The sequence below is a fragment of the Talpa europaea genome (assembly GCF_964194135.1).
Source record: "Talpa europaea genome assembly, chromosome: 5".
In the NCBI taxonomy this organism is placed as follows: domain Eukaryota; kingdom Metazoa; phylum Chordata; class Mammalia; order Eulipotyphla; family Talpidae; genus Talpa; species Talpa europaea.
Window position 1 is genome coordinate 33,423,536 of NC_140071.1, and position 26,195 is coordinate 33,449,730.

At 38.9% G+C, this 26,195-nt stretch overlaps 1 protein-coding gene across 1 annotated transcript in view; it reads right to left on the reverse strand.

Annotated features, from left to right (window-relative positions):
- Positions 1 to 7,277: 7,277 nt before the first annotated feature.
- The window catches only part of RHOBTB3 (Rho related BTB domain containing 3), a gene marked incomplete at both ends in the record, with an annotated part of 47,160 nt that continues 28,242 nt past the window's right edge, over positions 7,278 to 26,195 (reverse strand). The window contains 5 exons of the mRNA XM_084232923.1: positions 7,278 to 7,393; positions 12,667 to 12,763; positions 18,054 to 18,220; positions 20,764 to 20,937; positions 25,547 to 25,667. Coding sequence (XP_084089049.1) covers positions 7,278 to 7,393; positions 12,667 to 12,763; positions 18,054 to 18,220; positions 20,764 to 20,937; positions 25,547 to 25,667 — 675 coding nt within the window. The remainder of the gene's footprint in view (positions 7,394 to 12,666; positions 12,764 to 18,053; positions 18,221 to 20,763; positions 20,938 to 25,546; positions 25,668 to 26,195) is intronic.

The window sequence follows — 26,195 nt, forward strand, 5'->3', positions numbered from 1 at the left end:
ACAATTTTGCCCCACTCCGTCCCATCCTTCAGGAACCCCTGACACCCAGACTGCAGCGGCTGGTTCCCAGCACAATAGAATATAAAAGAGAACCTCAAATCCTTCTTCTTATATAGACGTGTATCTTCATCTTGCTCCCTGCTCCACTGCAGGATATTTCAATAAATCTGTCTTTTCTGTTATCAATTGCTTCTGGTAAATTCTTTCACCCCCATGCCTCTAGCTTCACCCTCATGTTACACTACCACATAAACCACTGGGAACTTTGAATCACAGTGAAACAAGGCTAGAGGGGTGCTATAGTCATCCAAGGACAGTGCCCAAGAGAACAGGTCACTGGGTTTTTACCTGCACGCATAATTGCAAAACCAGTCAAACTCAGAGATCTACAGTAATGGGGCTTATTTAATAAACAAGGGAAACAAAAAGTTACTAAGGGTATATATGGCCTGTGATCTCAGTGTCCAGAAGCCCCAAACAAAAAGCTACTAATTCAAGATGGCACTGTCCCACTGTAGGGTAAGTAAAGTATCAGGCTTTTTTCTGCCCTCCCGCCATCAGGATAGATGATGGATCCTTGAGGTCCTGAATGCATGCCTGATGGCGGGCACCTGGAGTAGGTGTGGGCATACGTAGGTGGGTACACCTGGGCTGAGGGACTGGGCTTATAAGGGCAGCATCACGGAGATGCCAGAGGAACAGCAGAGCGAAAGGAGCAGAGAAGCAAAGGCCATAAGAGTATGCCGGAGAGCCCAGAGAGAGAGAAGACATGCTGGGGGCTGGGAGTCCTGCCAGCCTCCCGGCCCCCTGGTACCCCTGCCTGCCGTGTACCTGGTAAATCCCAATAAAAGCCTGCAAAAGCTACTGAGGGCTCCAGGACTCCTCCTTCACACGTCTGCTCGGAGTTCCTGGTGGCCAGACGTGCTCACAGGCAGGGCCACTAAGATGAGGCTGCAGCAGCCCACAGCAGCACTCTGTTGAAGGTTGAGATAAACTGCACCAGATGCTGGATCAGACAGCAACAAAGGCAGAAGCACCAGGCAGTGCTAGAGCATCTGATAAACAGCTCTTTGAGGCACCAGGCCCAGGGCCCTTGGTGTTTTCTCTAGGCGGTGGCAGGGGTAAGACCAGAGACAAGATCAGCTTCCCGGTAGCTGTAAAAACTCCTGGCTCCTCTCTTTAGAGGTCAGCTGCTGAACCTTCTTTCTGAGGCAAGTACAATGTAGGAGTCTGGGAGTTGGCATCCAGGAAATTGGAGTATGTGGGGAGTCTGGGCAGGATTTCAAGCTGGCTCCTGCCTTCTATTCCGTTCTAGGGTCCCCCACCCTAGATGATACTTCCCACTGGATCATTCAGCCCGGCTGGCGCCCAGGGAAAAACTGCCCACAGGCAGCAACTTTTGGTGAGGATGGGTAAGTCTGCCAAGTTTTTCTAATGGTTCCCGTTGCCAGGCAGCAGTCAGAAAACACCAGTCTTGCTCTGCAGACCACACTGCAGGGTCCTGGTTAAACCATTGTTATGAGCTTTAAGAGAAAAGCATTTTATTGGCATAGGGTATATAAAAGGTATCAAGTGTTTCCGCCCTCCCACCATTACAATAAATGCATGCCTGATGGTGGACACCTGGAGTAGGGTGCGGGCATACACAGGTGGGTGCACCTGAGCCAAAAGACTGGGCCTATAAGGCCAGGGCGGCAGTGGATGGCGTGGTGTGGCGTGGCGGAGAACATGAAAACAGCTAAAAACACCAACCTGCTTGAACCGGTAATGAAGCTACCCGGTTTGGGATGGTTGCATTACAACTGGCGATGTAGTTACTCTGGGAAGAAGAAACAGGATAAATGCATACCTATCTAGCTTGGGTATGAACAAAACAAGGTAAACACTAAGTCACAAATGAGTGCATGGGTTTAGCCTTTAAGAGAAGTTACTGTCTGGTTTTGTTAGTTTGTTTCTGAGTTCAAGAGTTCTGTGGATCTTTGCAGTCCAGGTTTCCAAGGAAGAGGGACTGAGATTCCGTCTCGTCTCCAATTAATTTCTAACAGATATGCCCACTAAATAGCATATTATTTTCTTAAATGTGAGTAAAGAAGGAAGTTATTTATTTACTCTCAACATGTAAGAGAATGTCAGCCACTTTACTGTTGCTGAACATTTAGCTCACTGTTGAGCATTAAGTTGAACAAACAGCTAAGATTTTGAGAACATGGCCAGGTACAACATAGGGAAATCATTTGCTTGCAGTTAAAGGATCATTTGCACGTACCTCAGTTAACACTAGAAGCTGTTTCCCCTTCTTTCTGCCTAACAGGAATTCTGTTTGCCACCCTCACCCCACTATTCAGCAGTCAAAAAACGTAAACTCATGCCATTCATAGCAACCCAGCCCATCTTCCTTACTCCAAGGGAGGCTCCCAGACACAGGTGTCCCCAAGAATCTTTTGGGGAATGTTTCACATCCCTTCAGTTGTCCCCCACTTCTTATGTGTGTACATCAACTCCCCAGAGAGCTAGCCACCTGGGTCCCACATGCCAGTTAACTCTGGCTACTTCTGACCCACAGCAAACAAAGCCTTAAGACTGAGCATGTTTCTTATCTGCATTTGCTAGTTTTTGGTTCTTGTTTCCAGCTGAGGCAAACTGGCCTTTTCAGAACCATTTATTATGCCCACAGTCTGTATCAGACTCTGCCTAAAAGGAGGTTGGGAAGGGAATCACAAAGACGATACATATTCCCTACCCTCAAGTTATAGCCAAGTAGAGACCACCAATAAACACCTAAAATACTGGGCTTTCTTTCAATGATTTTTAGCCCCTTGTAAAAGAACTTTGCAAGTAGGCAAGACAGATTACATCCAGATAAGGCCTTTGTTAGACCTGTGAAAAAGGGAGATAATACTGAGAAAGTTTTAGACTGGCTTTCTGAGGGAAGGGAGGAAAAATGTTTTTAAATGGTCTGTGTGCCAGTGATAAGTAGAGGGGAACCGCATGCATGGGCCCCGCTGTACTGGGGCACATACAGGAGCTACATGTGCCTTCCTAGGTTGATGTCTCATTAGCATCTAGGCTCCAGCCAGGTGCTTGTGCATGCTAACAAGATACCAGTCACTCCCCATCAGGATTTTTACTAACTACACATGCAGGACCCTCTACCATCCCCTCTCCAGGAAATTGCAAAACAATCATTATTCAAGATAGGACACCTTTTGTCTGGTAGGGTGCCTTGGTCAGTCTGGTGGGCCAAGTTGTTTAAGATTTATTTATTTATTTATTTATACAAGCACTGGGTACAGTCAGAAGCTTGGGAGGGTGAGAGAATTCACCAGAGCCAAAGCGGGGAGCAGAGCAGGCAGAAGCCCGAAGTACACTGCTGAGGGGAGCAGCGGGCGGCAGGAGAGGTCTGCGCGCCATGTGGGACCCTCCTCCGGTGGCCGGGGAGCAGCCGGGGATTGAACCGGGCGCCGCAGAGGCCGCGGGCAGCTTCGCAACCCAGCGCTCAACTGCTGTGCCACCGGGGAGGCCCTGGGCCAAGTTGTTTAAACAAGAGTTATACAGGATCTGCTAGTTCACGATTTAGTCCACCTGTTCAAACAGGACATTGGGCAACTCATCCTGTCAGCTCCCAATTTCGTTCACTGAGACTATGTCAGTAAGTACTGCAGAAAAGTATAAATAAAGAGATAAGGAGAGAAACAAACAGAAGCAATAAATTCTTCTGGGAAAGTCATTGAAAGCAAAAAAGATAAGTTGGCTTGACAGGCTATGCAGAAGTTTGAGAAATAGGGAGTAGGAATTCACCCCAAGCCATGGGAAAAGATGAGGTGTACAAGTAGAGTTTGACTAGGCAACGGGAGACTTCTAGGTGTGTGTTTCCAGATCAGATTTGTGTTGGGAACATAATCCAATGGAACTGTGGATGCCCTTGTGGGTTTAGTAGACTTTACTGACAATTTGGGAACATTCTGGTAGGGGCTATCTTACCAGTGCACACCTCACCCTCATGTGACAGCTGACAGCTTCCTCGTCTCTCTCCTCCTATAGGGGCTCCACAGCCCTTAAAAGTTCCAGATTTTTATCCTCTTACTACGCAGAGCAGCTTCTCCACTTCTCAAGTCTTGGCTCCGGCCAATACTCAAGCCTACAGGCATATACTTCTATGCTAAATAATTACCAAAGTGTCTTTTCTAAATAAAGGCAGTTATTTTGTTAGAGACATTACATTATCAGCTATTAAAGATAACATGAATTTCTTTTCACGCACAAGTCATCTATACTACCAGCAATATTCAAAAAATTTTACACCTAAAGGAAATTATCCATGAAACATATTTATGCTTGAACAACACAAGGCAATATTCCCAAACTCATTTCAGCATTTCAATATTCAAAGTAAAATAACTACAGGACACCGTGTTAAACTTGTGTTTATAAAGGTTTATTTGTTACAAAATGTTAAATACTAAAGCTAAAAACATATAAATTCAGGTCAGGCTATATTAAAATACACACATACCCTTCTTTGCAAAATTATTAGAGGCTGAATTAAACAGATACTTTAAATAAAATAAAGTATTCTTGAGGATATTTTGTCTAACTATATCAGTGTAGTGTAGCTTTTAAATTATAGATGGAAAAGTTAGCTGTCTTGGAAGTCAAATTTATCCAATTCTTCAGTTTTCTGCTTCCTCCCAATATAAAGCCACCATGCTGGCTTGGATAGGGTAAATTTCAGTTATGTCAAAACTTTCTACATTACAAGTCTAATATCCCATAATAAGAACACAGAGTAGTCAGAAGTACACAAGGGGCTTATATAAGGTGAAAATCTGGCCTGGAAAGAAAAGGTCTTAACTCTACCATTCATTATCTTCTCTATAATTAAAATGATTGGTAAATACAAGGAAGCAGATTTCAGCATAAAGCATACATTCATCTAGAATTAATCTTTCAATTAAGAAAAAAACTCAAAAAGCGCACTCATTTCGCAAAGATAGCTTAGAAGTAGTTTTTAATGTCTTCTTATTTTAAACTGAGTGAATTCAAAAGTATTGAGGAGTCCGGGTTTAAAAATTAATTTGATAACTGTTGTGATCAGCTCGGGAGAACCAGGGTACCCACATCTGCAAGTCTGTCACACTCACAGGTGCTAACGAAGGTTCATAAAAACCACATGCTTAATCCCAACAGAGCACCAGCTTCCAAACCCAACCTCTACTCAGACACCTACAAGTGATCTACAGTCTATTCCAACATTATATAGTGTTTTCAAGAAAATACTTTATATTGCTGTAAAACTTATATTTTCAACTTTCTAGATCAACAGTTACTGATTAGAATTTTAAGTGCTGAGATTCACATCGGGGTAAGAAAGCATGTGCTTATGAAGAACAAAAGACAATCATTGCATTTTAAAATTTCTAGACATCTACAACAGTCTCTACTCTTTAAAATGCTAATCTTTGTCCATGGATTCATTGATAGTTGACAACTCAAAGGATTAAAGTACAAAACACATAAAATGCACTCCCATTATCGTCAATACAACCCAGTTAAAATCTGGTTTCTTGGAAGATCTATGTAGGGAATTTTTACTGTTTTACTCAGAGTATTGGTGTACATCTAAAGACTGCGTGTACAACTACACTGCATGTAATCCTAACACTATAGTATAAAATTGTTTAGTCATACCTTTGATGGTTGAAAAAGTTAGGTGTATTCTAAATTCACTGGAAATTAAAAGAACAATATATTTCAATACTGAATTGTAGGTGAAGATGATACTAACAATAAATAATAATCTGGTTTTCTATCCCCCAGCTTCTGATATAATTATATCTGTTGACTTGTACTACAAAAGAAACTACATTCTGTCTTCTATCTTAATACCATTGTCTCTATATGTCACAAGTGTCTGATTTTTATTCTTTCTTTGAACTTACTGGTTAATCTTGAAGGACAAGATTCCTGTAACCCCTCATCAAACATCCTTGTGATTCTCTGAAAAGAATTCAAACAATTCAAGCCACTGACATCCTAATCTTAGTAAATACACTAAAGCAAAAGTCTTAAGCCTTCAATAGCGAATGCTCTAGTAAGCATCTTTCAGTCTTATATAAGCATCTTGATGAGCACCTTTATAAAGGCATATTAAAGTCATAATCGCCAGTCACTTTTTTCAACATTCTGGTCTTACAGAAAGATCAAGAAAGTATTTGTTCATCTGTGATAAAGCCAGAACCATGTTTTAAAGCTAAGACAACATGTCATACTTTTTCCACTTCCCAGATGAGGTGGCAGAGAGGCCCTGGGTGGGACAGCTCCCCGAAAGATGGGAAACCCCATAAACTTCCCTCAAGGGTTTTCCCCTCCTCTTCCCTTGATAACAGTGCCTCTTTTTTGACTTTCAGACAGTATGATGTTTGCACAAGAAAAGAAAGTACATATCCTGCTAGGTGATATATATATATATATATATATATATATATCATATATATATATATATATAATTTTGGAGTCCAGCACAAGGTGAAAATATGGAGCTTTTCCTCAAACACTAAGATTTCAAGATGGCAACAGGAGAGTAGTGAGCCAAGCAGGGGCCCTTCTCACAGTGGAGCTCCAGGGGACTGCACAGGTTATATGGTCAAAAAGCAATGCCTGCTTAGGTTTCCTACCTAATCGGAATCTCAGGGAACAGACAAGGTGGTTCAGATGGGTTGTTTGGATGAAAAACAGAAAATTTTTCATAATGGTTCAAACACTGTCACACCACTGATTTCGGACCATATAGCATTTCACTTTCAAAATTCCAAGAAAATTTCTATTTCTAAAATTTCAGATGGATCAATCTTCCCCTGAATTTCTCATTCTAGAAATAGCCATAACTGGGTCTTTTAAATGCCCTTTACTTTAAAACAGCGATTAGTCAGACATGATGAAATTTCTGTATTAATCTTGTACGATTTTTTAAAATATCCAGACATTTCACAAATGGGAGAGGTATTATTATAAAGCAACAGGGCATCTAAAAGGGAAAAGTAGCTGCACAACAGCATTATATACTAGGGTGAAGCCTTAGTGTTAGCCTATGGTATGTTCTGTTCCCTTTTAAGATCATAAGAGTAGTTTTTTTCAAATAGAACTAATAGACACATTAAGCTGTATGTGGATTTTTTTTCTAACACCCATATTTGTTTCGGTCACAAGAATTTTTCTGGAACCCAGAAGTATCCCAGTCTTCATAATAGTAAAAAAATGTATGTTTATAAAAGCTCTGGTTACATTACTAAGCAACGACATTTTCGAGAGTGAATATACTTCCTGTATTCCGCAAGCTGCTTCAAGTACATATTCGATGGCCATCTGTGCTTTTCAACAAAACTGCGTTCTTCCACTAAAAGTTTTAGAGAAAGATTGTTAATTAAATATATCTTATTTGGGGGTCAAGTTAAGATACTGACTATTGATTTCCTATTTAACAGATGAGATTCAAGCCATATACAGTATCTCCCTCAAGTTTTCCAAAATCATGAATACAATTTTTGTTAAATCAGTCATCAAGATTTATGTTATTACGTGATTTACAATTATACACATCTTGTCCGCTGCTTCATCAGAAGTATTTGATTATGCTCCTTTTTTTTAACTGAAATTTGTTTTTCCTGGAAATAATCAGCGTCTCTTTTTTTCATTTAATTTTCTCTGTAGCTAACACTACCTTCCAAACTCTTTCAAGTCTTTCCCATTGCCTTTTCACTAGCTACTCTTCCCAGATCACCTGTGCATTCCGAAGCAGTCATGCTGGGTTTTCCCTGGAGGCCTTTCCCATCAGTGTCTGGCACCCCTGACTTCATAGGCCTGTGTCCTGTTTCCAGGCAAGAACCCTCCACTCCTGGACTCCAGGTCCTTCACTTTGGTTATTATTCTCTACTTTGGGTGAAGCACAACTTTTATCAGTTTCCCCAAAAGCGGGTTACATAAGAAGTATTTTTGAGACCTTGTCTGTGATGAAACATCTCTGGTCTATCCTCACACACAACTTATAATTTGGTTTGGTCTAGAATTCTAGGTTGAAAATTTTCCTTAGAATGTTGAAGCCAGCACTGTACTGTTTTCTAGCTCTCAAAGTTAAGATATCCACTATTATTCTGACTCAGGGTCCTTGGTAGGTGAGCTGTGTGGGTTTTCTATCATGCAAACAAGATATTTCTATTATATCATTGGCACGCTTTCATGACCCAGGATGCACCTTGTTCACTCACTGGGGTGAGCACTACCCCAGCCCTTCCAGTCTGTTGACTCAGGTACTTTAGGACTGAGGCATTTTCTTGTACTATTTCTCAGATAACTTCCTACCCATTTTTTTTAAAGATTATTTGTATAACAACTGGGGTAAAGGCCAGATGTGTGGGAGGGTGAGAGGATTCACCAAAGACAGAGCGGGGAACAGAACAGGCAGACTGAAATACACTGCTAAGGGGAGCATCGGGCAAGACAGGAGAGGTCTGCCTCGCCATGTGGGTTGCTCCACGGGCAGGGATTGAACCTGCACTGCAGAGGCTGCGGACAGCTTCACAGTGCTGTGCTCAACTGCCTGTGCCACCAGGGAGGCACCCCATGTTTTTTTTTTTTTAAGCATAACTTCTATTACTCACCTCCTAGATTGTCTCCAATTAAATAAAAAAGACAAAAGTGTTTCTCTCCTACCTGTCTTTAGCTTCTAGTACTTTTGAGAGGGGTTTCCTTACCTTTATCTTATCTTTCAACTTTTATTTAGCTCATTTTTTGGCTTGTTTTGTTTTGCCATCACCTTTCTAGCATCTGAGAACAACTTCCTTTATTACTCCTTTTTAAAATTGTGGTAAACCACACATAATAAAAGTTACCATCTTAATTCAATTGGATTAATAAGGACTCCATATAGTTGTGCAACAAAGCTCCAGAATGCTTCACTTCTTGAAAAACTAAAACTCTACCTTTAAAAAAACTCCCTATCCCACCCCCCAGTCCCTGGAAACCACTGTTTCACTTTCTGTCTCTAACAATATTTTCACTTCTATCCCTGCTTTATGGATGTAGCTCTCTGGTTCTTTGAGGATATTAATTTTAGTTTTTTTTTTTTTTTTTTAAGGTTTTCTTTTACTCCTTGTGTCCCTGTTCTTAATTCCTACTTAGAGGAATTTTGTTCCTCTAAAAAAAAAAAAAAAAACCTTATGTTTTTATTCATTTTGACTTCGGTTTTGGTATCTATCTTTCATGTTGGACGTTACCTCAAATGCCTGTTGATCCTCAGCTATCTCTTTATATTTAAGAGTTATTGGAAAGCCGTTTGGAAATCTTTAGGGCATCCGTAAAACATGCTGACCAGCATAATACATTCAATATATGACTGAGCAGTTAACTGTTGGGTTCATTTAGAGAATTCCTAAATGATTCCTGGGTATTTTCTTTCCTCTGAGAAGGATGTTTCAATTTTATGCCCAGAGTATGGGAGTTGAGGTAGCAAATATCTGTTTGCCAAAATTCTAGATCCTAGAATTGGAAAGGAGACATGAAGCTTACTAGGCAAAATATACACATTGCTGTTTTTGGTCCAGCTCCTTAACGCCTCTCACTTACACCTGCAGTCCATGATCAAGAACTTTTCCCGGGCCTCCCGAGTGGCGCAGTGCTTGAGCGCTGGGTTGCGAAGCTGCCCACAGCTTCTGCAGCACCGGTTCGATCCCCGACCACTGGGTGAGGGTCCCACATGGTGCACAGACCTCTCCTGCCGCTCGCTGCTCCCCTCAGCAGTGTACTTCGTCTGTCTGCCTATTCTGTTCCCTGCTCTGGCTCTGGTGAATTCTCTCACCTGCCCGTGCTTCTGACTGTACCCAGTGCTTGTATGTATGTATGTATGTATGTATAAATAAATAAATAAATAAATCTTTAAAAAAAAAGAAAAAAAGAACTTTTCCCTTCAGGAAGGACCTTCCATCTCCTATGATAATGAGGGAGAAAGTTTCCTGAGGTGTAGGGTAAAATATAACAAAAACTCCGTGATCACCACTGAATTAATTCCATTGCTTTTAGCTCTAAATCTCATTTTGCTTTCTGAGATACCTCAAGTTTCTAAAGCTTTTGGGAATTCTGCTGGGTAAATCAGCTTGTTCTCATTATAGTATTCCTCTGCAGACACTTAGGATCCTTCTTCTACTTTTCCTTCTACTGTTTTAGCTCATTATAATTCAGATTAACAAAGTCTTTGTTCAGGCTGTGGAACCTAGATATAAAGAAACAACTTTACTACTCAGAGATATCAGTTTTAGGTTTCTTAGGAAGCAAAGATGATATAAAATTACTCCCTCAACTAATATTAAAAAAACAAAACATAAAAGTTATCACAGATGAATTCTGGCAGCTAGCAATAAACAATAAAATGTTTTTAAAATACCATAAAAGTATATAATATGAGTTAAATTTAACCATGAGAATAATGAATGCATAAGTAACAAGGGTAACATGTTTCTAGGATATTTTCATAAGAGCCCAGTATATAAAATATGAGTAATATTTAATGAGCTCATAATACAGTCCTGACATATCAATGCCAGTGTGGGTGCAAGCTCTTTTCCAGTCTCACTTTTCAAATTTCTGACCTCTGCTAAAAAGGAAACATTCTCAGTTAAGAAAAAACAATTTACAAAATTCTAATAATTTGATCATTTTTGAAGTGGAAAATAAGCAGAGTTATAATGAGGCTGTAAATTGATTGTGACAAGAACCCTTTACAACTTCAAGTGACCATCTGACGCGGCTAGGTGTAAGACAATAGGCAGGCGAGAAATTACTCCACTGTGAAGTGAACACACCCCTTTCAGTCACTGCTCAGTTCTGGACTGCTGCCTTGTGGGAAGAGGGGCCCAGAGTAGCCAGATCTTCCAACTTTGCAGAAGAAGCCAGAAATTTAGGTTGTTTAAATGTGCTGTAGTCCAAATAAACCCCCTTGGCAGCTACATTCAATTCATAGACTGCCAGGCTGTGCCTGTGGATTTTGACTTTTCTCTGCCCAAAAGAATGTATCACAGCAGATATTGGATATGAACAGGTACAGCTGAGTCACAGCACTCATGAGATGCTTTGGATGCCCATCAAAGGAACAAAAGACAACCACAGACACAGCCTCATCTCCACATCTGGCTTCTCAAATTACACCTTGGAGTCCTGCTTTTCACTATGCCAGCTGGTCATAATATACTTTATGGGCAACTGTGTAAGTAATAAAATATAATAAGAGTTAATGACTCAAAGGATTTGTACAGCATCTTTGTCCCAAGGTTGTAATAGTCCTCCATGTGTATCTTATAGCTATGTAAGAGAGTAAGTGAAAAATAATCTGATTCCTTTACAAATGAAGATGGGAGGTGTTAATGAAAGCAGATCTATGATTAAAACACAGTGTGTTTCATTTTTAATTGACTTCTTAAAGAACAACTGTATAAGAATATACCTACTAACAGACAACAATCAGAAAAACACCTTATCTTATGAATGGACTTGGTTTCCTCTTGTGCAACGCAGATGGTTAGTAATAATCTGTTGGTCTATTGTTAATTTGATGATGTTACTCAACTGCGTTAAAGGTTGAGTAAGGAGTGCACATGGAGACTTCCAATAGGCATACAATGTTTGTTGGCTGAATGTGTAGGCCAAAAGTACATGAGTTACTGAATGAAATCGAGAAGGCTTCATATTTTTTAGTAGCTGATTCCTTTTTACAAGTAACATTTTATGTAGAACTCTAATATTTAAAACAGATAATAGAACTATTCTGGCTGAAGGTGGGAGGAAGAAGTCCAAGAACTGCAAATTTTAACCCTTTCTTCTTCCCTCCCATATACCCCTCAAAAACTTTGCTCCTCCATCTTAGATGATCTTCAGGTATCTCCAAGGAGATTTTGACTCAGGATTTTGAAACTACTTGATTAAGTGATCATTATTTTCCTTTTTCTTTTGATTATTCCTTGAGTATGTTTGAGGTAATCACATGAGCAAATCATTTTATCTAACTAAACGTCCACTTTGATGATTGTTCTGTTCTTATGCAGTACTCAAGAGCTCTTTGGTGTGTTTCAATCCTTATAATTTCCCTTAAAAATCACATTACTATACTCTCTGCCAGTAAGTTTCATAATATCTTTTGCTAAATAAAAAAATGTTTATTATTCCCAAGTAATATAATGGACTCCTGTATAGACAGCATATATTCAGTATAATAAAACTATATATTATAAATAATAACAATTATAATTTCTCCAAAAAGTTTTTTTTTTAATCTGTACTGTTTAAATTTTTCTTCTCACTTGTAGGTTAAAACCAGATTTTGTTTATCATAACCAAATGCCACTTTTGGCCACCGTATCTCCCTACTTCAGAAAAAAAAAAAAACCCCACATTTAAAAATGGATGGGAGCTATAAAACAATCACTAGGAAACTTCTTGTGTAAAATAGGTCAAGCTACTAATATAACACAAGTCACTATAAAATGTCTTCAATTACCACATTGCATATTTAAGAGGAATGTATTACACTGACTTTGATTTTTGTAAGTACTATTCTGACAAGTTATACCTTAAATCCAAGACCAAAAAAAAACAAAGTTTTCAAAATAGTTATTGTCAATCTACCTGAAAGATCCTGAAATTCAGGCTTTTGGCTGAAGATGAGGTAGTTAGTGGCAATGAAATGAAGTAGCCAAGTTGAAAGGCAATCAGAGTGGTGAAACTGCAAGAAAAAAATGGAAAGTGAAACAATATAGTACATAATGGCCACTGGCATGATGATCAGATTGAGAGAATGGTCTAGGAGAAGTCAAGGAGACCCAAATCTATGTTAATGTATCTACAGATGAGGCAAACTGCAGGCTACTCTGACTGCAGAAAGGAAAAAGAGGCATTATGAACAAAAAACAGTAAATTATATCATTCAATGAAGAAACCAAATAACAAGTGAACAGCAAGTATTGCTGCTGGAGTGGGTGAACGCACCTGCAGTAAACAAGACCATTTGAATTCTTGAGGACTTAATTAAAGCTTTTATTTTTTCTCTTTTTTTTGATTCAACAATTTTTTTTTGTTGTTGAACAACAAAAGCAATGGCTTCCAATGTCATTTATGAGTTAGAGGTGAAGTATAATTTAAGCTTTTCATACATGATCATGGTTATAGTAGCTCTACTATAGCTGTGCAAGGGGGATAAGATTATGGTTAGCAAAGGCACACACTTGGCCAAATCTAAACAAGGTCACTAGAGGAAAACCAAAAAAAATATATTGAGGAAATACCAGCAGCCTAAGAATATGGATTTCAATGTGCAAATATTTCTATGAGAAAGTTAAATCTGAATAGTTGATTTAAACTGGGATGGACTGTTAAACTGAGCAAGATTTCTAGCATATTTCTCATATAAGTTCCAGCTATTGCTAATGGTGGGGAGACTCAGAGCAACTTGACCATGACATTTTCACCTTGGTGTCAATTTGTTGGCATCACTGATCCAGCTAACCATTCAATTCAGATTAGAGTAACTTGCTGGCAGGCAGCTTTGGTACATGAGTATATAATTATTATTGTGATAAAATATACATAAAATTTGCCATTTTGATAATTTTTTTATCATAAGTACATTCACATTATTGTGCAACCGGCACCATGATCTATTTCCAGAACCTTTTTATCATCTCAATCTGAAACTATATTAACAACAGACAATTAACAATATTAAACAATTAACAACATTAAACAATAATTCAACTTCCTTACTACCCAGCCTAGTCACCACTATTTTAGTTTCTGCTTTCATGATTCTCACTATTCTAGGTACCTTGTATAAGGTGAAGGTGAATTATATAGTATTTGTCATTTCTCTGTCTGATTTATTTCACTTAGCTTGATATCCTCAAAGTTCATCCATGTTGTAGTAGTATAAAAATTCTACTCCTTTTGAAGGCTGAGTAATATTCCACTGCATGTATATACTATATTTTGTCTATCCATTTATGTGTTGATAAACATTCAGGCTGTTTTCACCTTTAGTACTGCTCTTTTAAGGACACTCAAAAATATTAAATCAGCTAAATTGAAGAATGATTTAAATCTCAAATCTAAAGGAAGAAACTCAAATTATAGGTCTTTAAATAGTTACAATGTGGGAATTTTTTCACATGTAAATTCACATGTCCCTCTGACTTTCACTAGAGTCAGAAGTCTTTAATTATGAGACTATAGTTTTTTCTATGCCATATCATAAATCCTTTTTTACCTTATCTTTTTTTTTTTTTCAAAGATTTATTTATTTATTTATTTATACAAGCACTGGGTACAGTCAGAAGCGCGGAAGGGTGAGAGAATTCACCAGAGCCAAAGTGGGGAGCAGAGCAGGCAGAAGGACTGAAGTACACTGCTGAGGGGAGCAGCGAGCGGCAGGAGAGGTTCTGCGTGCCATGTGGGACCCTTGCCCGGTAGCCTGGGATCGAACCGGCGCTGCAAAGGCTGCGGGCAGCTTTGCAACCCAGTGCTCAACCACTGTGCCACCGGGGAGGCCCTTTTTCACCTTATCTTTTAGCAGATGAATGTGAGTGATCTCAAGAAAATAAAGCAAGACCCTATAGTTATTTTAACAGAAGTCACCAACCCTATTAAATGATTAATACAGGACCAACAGAAATTTAGGACACTGCCCAAGGGCTGCAACTTTAAAAGAATAGGGAAATCACAGAACTGAACTATTGGCTAGAAAAACATGGTTAAAATGCATAATTTTATTTTTAACCAAGATAAAAGGTATCATTATTATGGGCTCTTGGCAAGAGATAAAATGCATCTCACTGTAAGACTTTCTTTGTAAGAAGTATGTGCTGACAAGACAAAATAGGTTTATAAGTTGAAATAAACAAAGAATTAAAAGGCAAAAAACATTAAAAAAATCTAAACAAATGCTATAACCTTTAACCCCTTGCGAAGAACGATAATGATAAAGTACCAGGAACCTCATAAGGAGTCATATTTGTTTCTGATATTAATACACAGATATTAATGCACAGATTGTAAGTGTGAAGTTAAGTTTAACACTTGAAGAGGAAACAGAATTTCATAGGAATCTGCAAGGCTGGTACAAAGAATTTAAAGACTAGAGACAAGGAAATAGCTACTTCAAGTTGAATAGATTGATCTAATTAAGGGAGAGAAACTTGTTTTGTATGTTAACAGACAACTTGATGGAAATATGTAAACCTACAAGTAGAATCATGTTAAAGAATTGAGGAAGGGTAGGAGAAAATGGAAGAAGTGAGAGATACCAAAACTACTGATCTATATCAAATGGATGATAAATGCCTACCTGATAGACGTGGCAGACAGGATGACTGACTATAAATTTTTTTTTTTCAGTGAGGTACTGGAAGTCTAATTCTGCTAAAAGATATTTTCACTACTTAGAAGCCTGAGAAACACTGGGGGAAAGGTTAACTAAATTCTGACCAACAGGATGAACTGGCTGGTGAAATGAAACCTCAGACGAACATAAAGGAGAGCTTGAAAGAAAAATCACCTTGTTATCTTAGATTTATGTAATTGTCAAATTAGAGACCCCCAGGAATAGAACAAAAGAAAACTGGTAAATGTAGGCTTATCTTAGGAAATAAAAAAGCCTTCAGAAACACTAAATTTTAAAAGGAATTGGTGTCTTAGATTTTTAAAATTTAAGGGAAAAAAAATTAAGGTAATCACATATTCAGAAACCATACAGTCAGGTAAACCAGGTCAGGTCAGGAAGAATTTCTGACAATGTGCTCACAGATAATGTGGATGAAATAGTGTGTGTGTGGGGTGGGGTGGAGTGGGGGAGGTGTGTGTGTGGGGGTGGGGGAAGTGTGTGTGGGACCTAAAGAAATCAATACAACCATAAAGAGAATTCTTTTATGAATTAGCTATTTAAAAGGACACTACCTAGAAGGTAAGAGAAGCTTGTATCCATTTTAAAAAAAATATCACAGACTTGTTAGTATGAAAATGATATATTGAAAATGAACTGAGGTTGGGAAAATGTTAGAGTGAAAAAGAACTTTTAAACTTAATTTGGAGGGTAATTAGTTATTCCAGGCTCAATGAATATATTGCAAAAAAGGGATGACTCAGTTTTTAAAAAGTTGTTTTTATCCCTAATATTAAATATATATATGCTCTTAAGACTTAACTATGAGAGGAATAAACTTTAAAGTACTCAAGGAGATAGCAAAATAAGAATTCATTTCAATGAATTCTCGGCAATGCCCATGAACATTTGTATGCTGATTAGTGAATTCACCTCATTCCAGGGCTGAGTTGTCACCTGCCATACAGTCTTTCCTTGCCCCATTACATGGCTCTGTCTTTGCATATTTTGCATATTGGATGTAGACAATGTTGTCATAGTTTTTTAATTTCATTTGTCAAAGTTGATAGGGGTAGCCAATTTGTTGGATGCCGGATAGTATTTTACAAAGTCCTAGTAATTTATAATGACAGATCAAAAATATCCTTGTGAAAAAGACTAAGAAGGTTCAGTTTATCAAGATCAGAATGCATCCCATGGGCCAGGCTACCACAAGTTCTAAAAACCCGTCATAGGATGGTGGGTTAAATGGTAGAATACCCAAGGGTAGGATAACCCATCTGGATAAACTTCCTTCTCCCAAGAATAAAAGAGAGGGAATGAAGTAGATTTTTGCCTGGGACAACATCTGAGATTTTAAGAAAGCAGATCAAACTTATGTATAGACCTAGCCCAATCTTTTGTCAGATTCATATTCTAGGGTCTTTGTAACTGTAATTACCCACGATTAATTTCATTGTGTAAACTCTGCTTCCTAGAATGTGAAGCAATACTATTTTTAAAACAGAAGCTATCTGCAGCCACTGCAGCACGAGTTCGATCTCCAGCCACGGAGCTAACCCACATAGCACAGCAGATCTCTCCTGTCTCAACTGCTGCTCCCTTCAGCAGTGTATTTCAGTCAATCCGCCTGTTCTGTTCCCTACTCTGTCTCTGGTGAAACCTTTTACCCCCCCCTCACCCCATACCTCTGACCTGTACCCCAGTTCTTGTATGCATAAATAAATATATTTTTTAAGGATTTATTTATGCATACAAGAGCTGGGGTACAGGCCAGAGTTGTGAGGGAGGGGTGAGAGGCTCCACCAGATACAGAGTAAGGAACAGAACAGGCAATCTGACTGAAATACACTGCTGAGGGGAGCAGCGGGCAAGAGAGGAGAGGTCTGCTTAGCCATCTGGGTTGCTCCCTGGCCGGCTGGGGATCAAACTTGTGCTGCAGAGGCTGCGGATTGCTTCATAGTGCAGTGCTTAACCCCTTGTGCCACCAGGGAGGCCCAATAAATAAATCTTTAAAAAATCAAACAAACAAAAAAAACCCAGAAGGCCCTGCGATTAGAAGAGGCCATAATAAACATGGTACACTGTAGTGACTCTCAACTTCCAATATTTTTCACTGAAAATAGAGACATATTAACAAAAGGTGTTCTGAAAGGAATAATGAAGTAAGCCAGTATCTCCTTTATATAACTAAAACTTCAACACAAGTTCATGAGGTGAATGAATGAATGAATGAACAACTGAGTTTGGCCTAACCATCTCTATGAATCAATTCTGTCATTTTCCTTTTAGGAACTCCAAAATGTGATTATTTAGGGGAAATTCAATGTAAACTTGATTTCCTATAATGCTGATATGACAAAATGCAGCACCACACTCATGGGACTCCAATAAGAGCTGCCATTCAGCTTTAAAATTCCATATTGGCAAACTTTGCGTCCTTAGAAAAGCACTGCTCAGAAACTCTAGGTTTGCAAATCACCTAGCCACAGAAATGTTGTCAGGCCACTTATCTCCTTTAGCCAAACTGCCAAACTAAGACACATGCTAATATATCTCTTAAGAAACAGAAATTTTAAGAGTATTTCAAAATTTTATAAGATTTTAAAAAAAATCATAGAACCAGATTCACAAGGTCAGTTACCTTGGCTTTTTTGAGTAGGTCCACAATATCAAGATTCATGGCTGCCAGCTCCCTGCTGGGCATGCTCTGCAGCTGGGTGATGATGAATAGCTCACAGATGTGCTGCAGTCTGGATACCTGGTACATTTCCGCACAGATCAGGAGACACATGGCCTGGAAAATGCCAGCTGATGCAAGAAGGGAAATAAGAGAAAATGAACAGTAAAACCATTTCTATTATGACCCAAAACAACAAATTGCTAATTATGTCATCCACTGTAGAATTCCTAGAAAACAAATTTTAAGGGTGAGTCAGCATTCTTAGCCATTACTCCATTCTAAAAGAATTCATTTTAACCATCATAATTAGAAGTGCATCTGTTCATTGTTTTGGGAGTTTCATAGTCTGGCATTTAAAAATTCTCCAGAGGAGATTCTACAGTTGCCCTTAGTAATTTTAGGACTAGGGGGTAATTCTTTCTGCTACCTAAACTAAATCCTGGCAAGTTTTCTTTTGCTGGCTTTAGTCTTCAGGGTCTTTTTGTTTGTTTTTATTGTGGTAAAATAAACATAATAAAGTTTACCACTAACCATTTTTAAGTGTGCAGTTTAGTGGTATGAAATACAATAACTCCAAATTTTTCCCTCCTCCAACCACTGGCTACCATTCAAGGTGCGTTTAAAAAATTTTTCTCCTATAATTCTGATTTTTCGTGCAATTCTTTTTTATCCCTCCTTAAATTCCTTACATTCCTTTAGACTAAGTTAGAAACCAAAACACTGTGAATGATCTATATTTCACATAATGAAGAGATTACCATTCTGTGGTTTTCCCAATGCAAATATTCCAGTATCTAGCATAGTTTTTTGATTACTATTTTTGACTCATTTCCCCCATTTCTTTTACCAATTTTTAAGGTGTTCTGTCATATAATTACTATTACTTTTCAAGCATTTTTTCAAATTAGCAAGATAAAACATAAAATCAGAAGCTTCAGTTATTCTAACAGGAAGATGATTGAGAAATCAGACTGCCATTCCAAATATGGTCCATTTTTTTTCTTTAATATACAAATTTGTTATTATTGAAATAATAAAGTAAACAATAATTTCTCTGATAAGAATCAATGTTTTCACTTATAATTTTTTACTGGGGTGTAACTTATATGAATTAAAATTAATCATAATTATTTTCAGTCTACAGTTCAGTGGCATTAAGTATTTCACATTATTGTGCAACCATCACTACTATCCATTTCCAGAACCTTAAAACCCCTAACTGAAACTCTATACCCATTAAAGAGTAACTCTATTTTCCCACTATCCCAGCATCTGGCAACCTCCATTCTACCTTCTGTCTCTGTGAATTCGAGTTGCTCCTGGTCCCTCCAATAGGTGGAATTAGTGTTTGTCCTCTTGGGGCTGGCTTGTTTCACTCAGCAAAAGGCTTCAATATTCATTGCTGTTATAGTGTATGTCAGAATTTCCTCCCTTTTTCAAAGCTAAATAGCAATCTATGATATGTATATGTCATAATGTGTTTATCCATTAGTCCACCAAGGGATAATTTTTGGCTACTGTGCATAACGTTGCTGTGAACATAGGTACACAAATATCTATGAGTCCCTACGTTTAGTTATTTTAGGTACAAACTTAGAAGTGCAAACAATGCTTTCATTTTTGTTGAGCAAAAAAGGTCTGCCAGTCTTTGTAATTTACTCCAAAACACTCTATAACTGGTTGTCAGAACTGAATTCAATTTAACAAGGAATTTTGGTTTTGGAATTTCTAAAACCGTTCACTAGAGGGTGCATGACTTGTTTAAAACTTAACAAATGTAAGAAATCTTCATAGTCTAAAAATTAAAAAAGTAAATCTGAAAAGAGATATGGTATGAAAAGTGGGTTTTCTTTTATATTTGCTGGGGTGCCTGGTCAGGTTCTACATAGTCCAGGTGTAGGATCCTGGACTAAGGCACCAGGAGTTTATTCTAGTTCTATTTGTGGTGGGAGCCATCTGGTGGCCAATGAGTGAAGACCAATCAAAGGGAGCTTCCATGCCTGCATCCCAAGGCTCCAGGACCTTGGAAGGAATTTGGCAATTTCTCCAAAGTGCCTCCACTTAGAGGAACCCCACAAGATCTGTTCCTATTTGTAGCTGCTGTAGACGATTGGTTCCAGATCAAAGATAGTCCTAGACCAGTGAATAGACAAGTAAATCCTACATTCCACTGGGCATTCTAAACATCTTAGGAAAAGTGTTTGGGGAAGTCAGCTTTAGGGCAGTCTAACTTTAAAAGAAGTTAGAAGAAAGCCTAAAAATGATCTACATATCCTGGGCTAGAGAGATAAGTGAAAGTGCCTCAATCATAAGCCAGAGCCATAAAACCTATAGCCCAAGCCTCTTTTCCATGGAGTCTCTGCTCCAACTTGCAGAATTAAAGCAGCTGTCAAGTACCACAAGCACCTCTTTTTCCAGGGTACCTACAATTATCACCAAGCTGTTCCATGCTGGCTGGGACATGTGAACTAACCCAAAAGAGGAACCCAATCTCTGCTCATCCACCTGAACTGGCTGAAAAGTCATTACTGCACCAACACCACCTCCACTTACTTAGTACATTCCATGATGTCCATCCTGATAAGCCTTAAAAAAAAGATTTCATAGAAATCAAATGGGTAACAAGGAAAGAAAGAATGGAAAGATATTATCTAACATTTATATTGCTAACCTGGGCAACAGGAGTCTGTGTAGAGGTATTCTAAGAATGACAAGAAAGTCTCTTTGGAAACACCATAAACTGGAATCAGAACACTCTTTGCTTCCATGTAATTCCCATTAAACATGGCTGCCATCACTTCACAACGGGCCACCAGGATGGCCCTGTGGGCTGGCACTGTCGTACCTGCAAGGTTCAAAGGGGAAACAAAGCTAAGATAAATCTGCAGAATTGTTATGTTGGCAATATTCCTTCTAGCAAGAGTGGTACTACAATAGGCAATGCTAACTTGATATATAAAAACTGGCAATAATCCAGAGACTTTTTAGTTTTAATTGAAAAATAAGAGTTCAAACTTTGGCTTTGAAACCAACCATTTGCAAGTTAGGCAACTATTTGTTACTTAGTTTATTTTTCCTGAAGACAAACACTAAATTAAATATTTTATTTCCATGTTTCTGTAACAAAACATCCTTTCTAATTGCCTTTAAATGCCACCACCCACTTCTACCCATGTGCTACCCAGAAAGCAACATCATTACCTTTCTTGGCTAAACAGTCCTGGCCAGACTTCCTTATCAGAAACAGGAAACCAAGAAGTAAACTATCAAGGATAGGCAGTTCATAGATCACAGCAGGAAGGGAGAGGGTGTTTCTTGTGGGTTGAGTCTCAGATCTTATGGAAAATTTGGAAGGGGATGACCTAGTCTCCTGCTGTCTCATCAGCATGCTACCTTCCTCCTGGAACCTCTCTTGATTTAGTGAACAATGCCTAGTTCTGGGAAAGCCAGAACTACTTTAAATTTTAAAGTTCATTAAGTTAAACTGACTCTTTAGTGAGAGCTTGCTAATAAAACAACCAGCTACTGCTTCATCACACCAAGGCAGCACCAAATGGGACACATGTGGCCTGGAATCAGGAGTGCAGAAGCAGTTCTCACCTCTTCAGGGAACTATGAATCCACAGAGAGCCAGCAGCTCAGTCTAAATCAACTCAACAGACCATGATGGAGCTCTACTGTGTTTGATATTGAAGATATAAAGATGACAAAGATGAAGCGACTTCTGCTTTAGAGCTGTCAGCTTTTAGTTTAGTAAGACACCACAGTCAGTGTGAGTGATAAAGTTGCTCTCTTCCAGAAAATTCCATTAGCCACTCTCTCTGCTTGGCTAGACAATCATCACCTCAGTAGCCCTAAAATCTCATATTTCTTTGGGTCATATATTCTGCTGTAAAATATTTATAATTGTTGGATTCTTTGCCTTCTTTAAACCCAAACAAAACCTCTGGCTTTTAAGAGTTCCATCTATGCCCAGTGGCTTTCTCAAAAACCAACAATCCCTCAGGAGCCACAAGCAACACCCTACACTGCCAGTTCTGAGCTTAGTGCCTGGCACGGTGATTACACAGACATCCCTCCTGCAGGAGCAGGGAGAAGCTGCACACTGGCATTTGGATCAGGTGGGTGGCGCCAACACCAGCTGACAGACACCCTCCTACCTCCACTGTTCCCCTTCCCCATCTCTTTGCTTTAGGCTTCATGCTGTTACAGTGACCGTGTATGGGGAACAGCCAGTTTACATAGTTCCATATATATTAGTTTACAGCCATTAACAACAAATTGAAACAGGTAACACAATTTGACTTGTAATTTTAAAGTTCTGAAATCTTAAGTGGAGTACTTTGAAAATCAGACAAAGAAAATGAAAAGTACGGTTTATACAAACTGGATAACTTATCATCTGAATTAAGCAGAGGGATGTAAGACTGGCCAAAAATACCAAATGGACAGTAGATGGAAAAGGAATTTGATAAGTAGCCTTGGAATTTTAACCAAAATTTTTCCACTGATGATGTGGCTACAAGAGTTACCAAACCAGCAACAGAACAATCAGTATCTTAAAGCATATTCAGAGTCCATTTCAAGCTCAGAATTTAATTCGGAAAACCATTATAACTCCAAGTAAAGAAAACATCAACTTCTGCTTCTTACCTTTTCAGACTACTGTTCAGACGAGGTAGTGAGGTGTCTGGAAAGCCCCCACCATAAATTTCTCCAACCCGTTGTTTCTATCAACAACCTTTTCTGCAACATATTCTTGGCAAACATTCTTTGGCTGTTTTCACAGCTGACCCTTGTAATTAAATAAAGAAGCTGCAGGGCCCTGCCTCCAAACTGGTTAGAGCCAGAAAATAAGGCTGCACAGAATGACCAAAAGTGACACGCAGTAGTAGGGGCATTCATTATAATGCTACAATATCCACCTTTGGGTGGGATCTGGCTCCATTGTCCAAACATGTGCTACATGATGAGGCATGTAGACGGCAACTGTGCAGGTACCAGAGAAATCACCATGGACATACAAGAAGGAAACTGCCCCCTTATGAAGTAACCTCTCTTTGCTTCTCACCAAAAGGGCCTAAACTCTTGAAACCCAGCAAAGGCTTTGATCCCCTCTTGGAAGGGGATTCCTGGAGCTCTTTCTCGTGCTCTCTCATTTACAACTAACCCTGATGCTCTTGCCTCCACTTGTCTCCAGTTCTCATTGCATTTTTTTTAACAGGAGATGGGGTACAGGCCAGAGGTGCAGGAGGATGAGAGTAGTCACCAAGACAGAGTGGGGAACAGAACAGGCAGACTGACCGAAATACACTGCTGAGGGGGGCAGCGGACGAGACAGGAGAGGTCTGCCGCACCATGTGGGTATCTCACTGGCCAGCCAGGATTGTACTCATGCTGCAGAGGTAGTGGAGAGCTTCACAGCCCTGTACTCAACGGACTGCAGAATGGAGGGGAGGCCCCATCTCACTGCATTTTTGAGCAAGGGTGACGCTCAAAAGAGATTACTCTGTTGTTACAAATTGTTTGATGGTGAAACTGCAATATAATACCTCAGTAAAGTCACATTTTTAAAATTGTATATAAACTGTATGAATATATAAACAATGTATAACATGTGCAGAAAACAAAATGTAGCATTTATATACTAAGTAGCAATAGGGTGGAGCTGAAGAATTATTGGAGGGTGGACTTGTTGGAATTTTCTAATTAAAGGGGAGGGGAAGACATCAATTTTCCAGCTAGAAGATAAACATGCTCTTTGAAAATGTCAAGGCCTAAAGTATCTTTCCTCTGTGGTATTTAATTGCTACACTTTCAAGAAACTTTTCTTAAAGAGGAGTTTGAAGACAATCAAAATTAAACAGCCCCAGGTTTTCAGCTGGGGAGGCTACAGAGACCAGAGTAGCTACAAAGCATATAACTAATTTCAGCTGTTGGTGGGGTCATGAACAAAAGGGTCCATTAGCAGAATTATGGAAGAAAAGTAAGAGATTATGAAGAGAAAGGATTTTCCTATTAATATCACTGTTTAATTTCTTTTCTCTCTCTTTTTAAAAAGGATTTATTAATTTATACAAGCACTGGGTACAGTCAGAAGCACGGGAGGGTGAGAGAATTCACCAGAGTCAGAGCGGGAAACAGAACAGGCAGACTGACCAGACTGACAATACACTGCTGAGGGGAGCAGCGGGTGGCAGGAGAGGTCTGCGCGCACCATGTGGGACCCTTGCCCAGCGGCGGGGATCAAACTGGCGCTGCAGAGGCTGCGGGCAGCTTTGCAGCCCAGCGCTCAACTGCTGCGCCACCAGGGAGGCCCTATTTCTTTTCTCTTAAGGTAACATATTTTCATGATCGCATTGCTTTTGAGAACTTTTCAGCTGGCTACACTAACAAAATGTTTGTCATCAATGTCTCCTATGCAAATTATAAGCAGGTGTTAATTATTCCTATGCAAATTATAAGCAAATTTGGTCTCATTTTCCTTTTTCCAAATTATTTAATGGTGCTTCAAAGTCACTCTTATTGTCCCATTCTCAGTGTCCCAAGCTCACAACGCAGACAGACAGAATATCAGAAAGCACTTTGGAATGTTTCCAATTCACTGTCTTGGCAAGTGGCCAAAAATAAAGATAAAAATGAATCTTTCTAAATCTTTAAAGTTTTTAAAATACATGGCTACTAGCTGCCATACATTTCTACCATATTATTCAAATTATGTCTTCCTTTTAGTAATAGCCCATGTGAAGTTCTAATTAAGTTCTACTTAATTGAGATGAAAACAACTGCTAGCCTTCTTACATAATTGAAAGGAATCTGACAACTCATTTTAAGATTACACCTTTAATATATTAGTGACAAAATTATCCAAGCGATTAATCGATAATGGGCATTAATACAGCTCATCTTAATTAAAATTAGGTAGCATTCCTTTTTCTTATGGCGATAAAGCAACTCTCGTTTGCTTTGGTGATAATTCCCTGTGAGGAATAAGAAGCAATCTCTATGGATGCCAGATGTAAGCCAGGCATGACCCTCAAATTATGGATACCTTCTTTTGTTCAATGGAAAGGAAGAGGGTTGAATAAAATAAGCTAAAGGTAGTATATTAAAGAGGCTGCTTTTAGATGATTCAAAAAAATAGGCTCGTAATGAAATACAAACAAAAATACATAATGGAGCTATTAAAGATCACCCCATCCCTTACTAGCCCCTAAAAGTTAATGAAGCATATGATAAGGGGAAAAACCCAAGGAAAATACAAACTTTTCTTATTGTAATAAAATGCTTAACTCTCCTTAAAGATTCTGTTGAAATTCAGATAGTGCTAGTCTGTGTCCTGCAATAGAGAATAGTCACTTCTTCATTCAAATGCTCAATCCTGAAATAGAAAGTTTAGGTAAGAAAACAGGAAATAAAAATGATCATAAAATCCTATGACAATTGAACCATACCTTGTATTTCGAAGACAACATCAGCAAGCATGGGTTTATTAAGGAAAAACTTGAGGGAAGTGTTATAAAACCACAGAGGTTTTCTGGCTTGATATGTCTTGCAATTCCTTAGGCAATTAATCTATAAGGAAAAACAAAAGTACAAGGAAAAATGTTGTAGAGTGTGTTTTGATAATATATACGGGCTGGTTAGGGAAGGTGGAAAATTGGACTAAATGACTAAAGAAATAATGACAATCTTCTCGATGGCACCTCACCTGTGATCACAGCTCTCATGGGAACTTACCACATGTGCTACCTGTCAGTGAGTGCCCTACACTCTGCAGCGTGAGTGCAGTGACCTGGAGAGGCAAAAACACCCTATGGCTGAGAAGCTGTGGGATCCTGAATTCCCAGGAGTTTTTGTTAACAGGAAATGGACAACAGTCCAACCTCATAAATGCCTTGTAAACTACATTTACACATAATAACCTGCTTATTTCTTCACTAATTAATAAAGTGCATGCAGAAAAACTTAATTTTTAATTCAGAAAAAATACATATATTCTCATCACACTCTATTCTCTACTGCTTTCTAAAGCAACACTAAACTACCCGAGGGTTAAGTTGTTTCATCTTCACCTTATCTACAATCTTCTTATCTTGAATG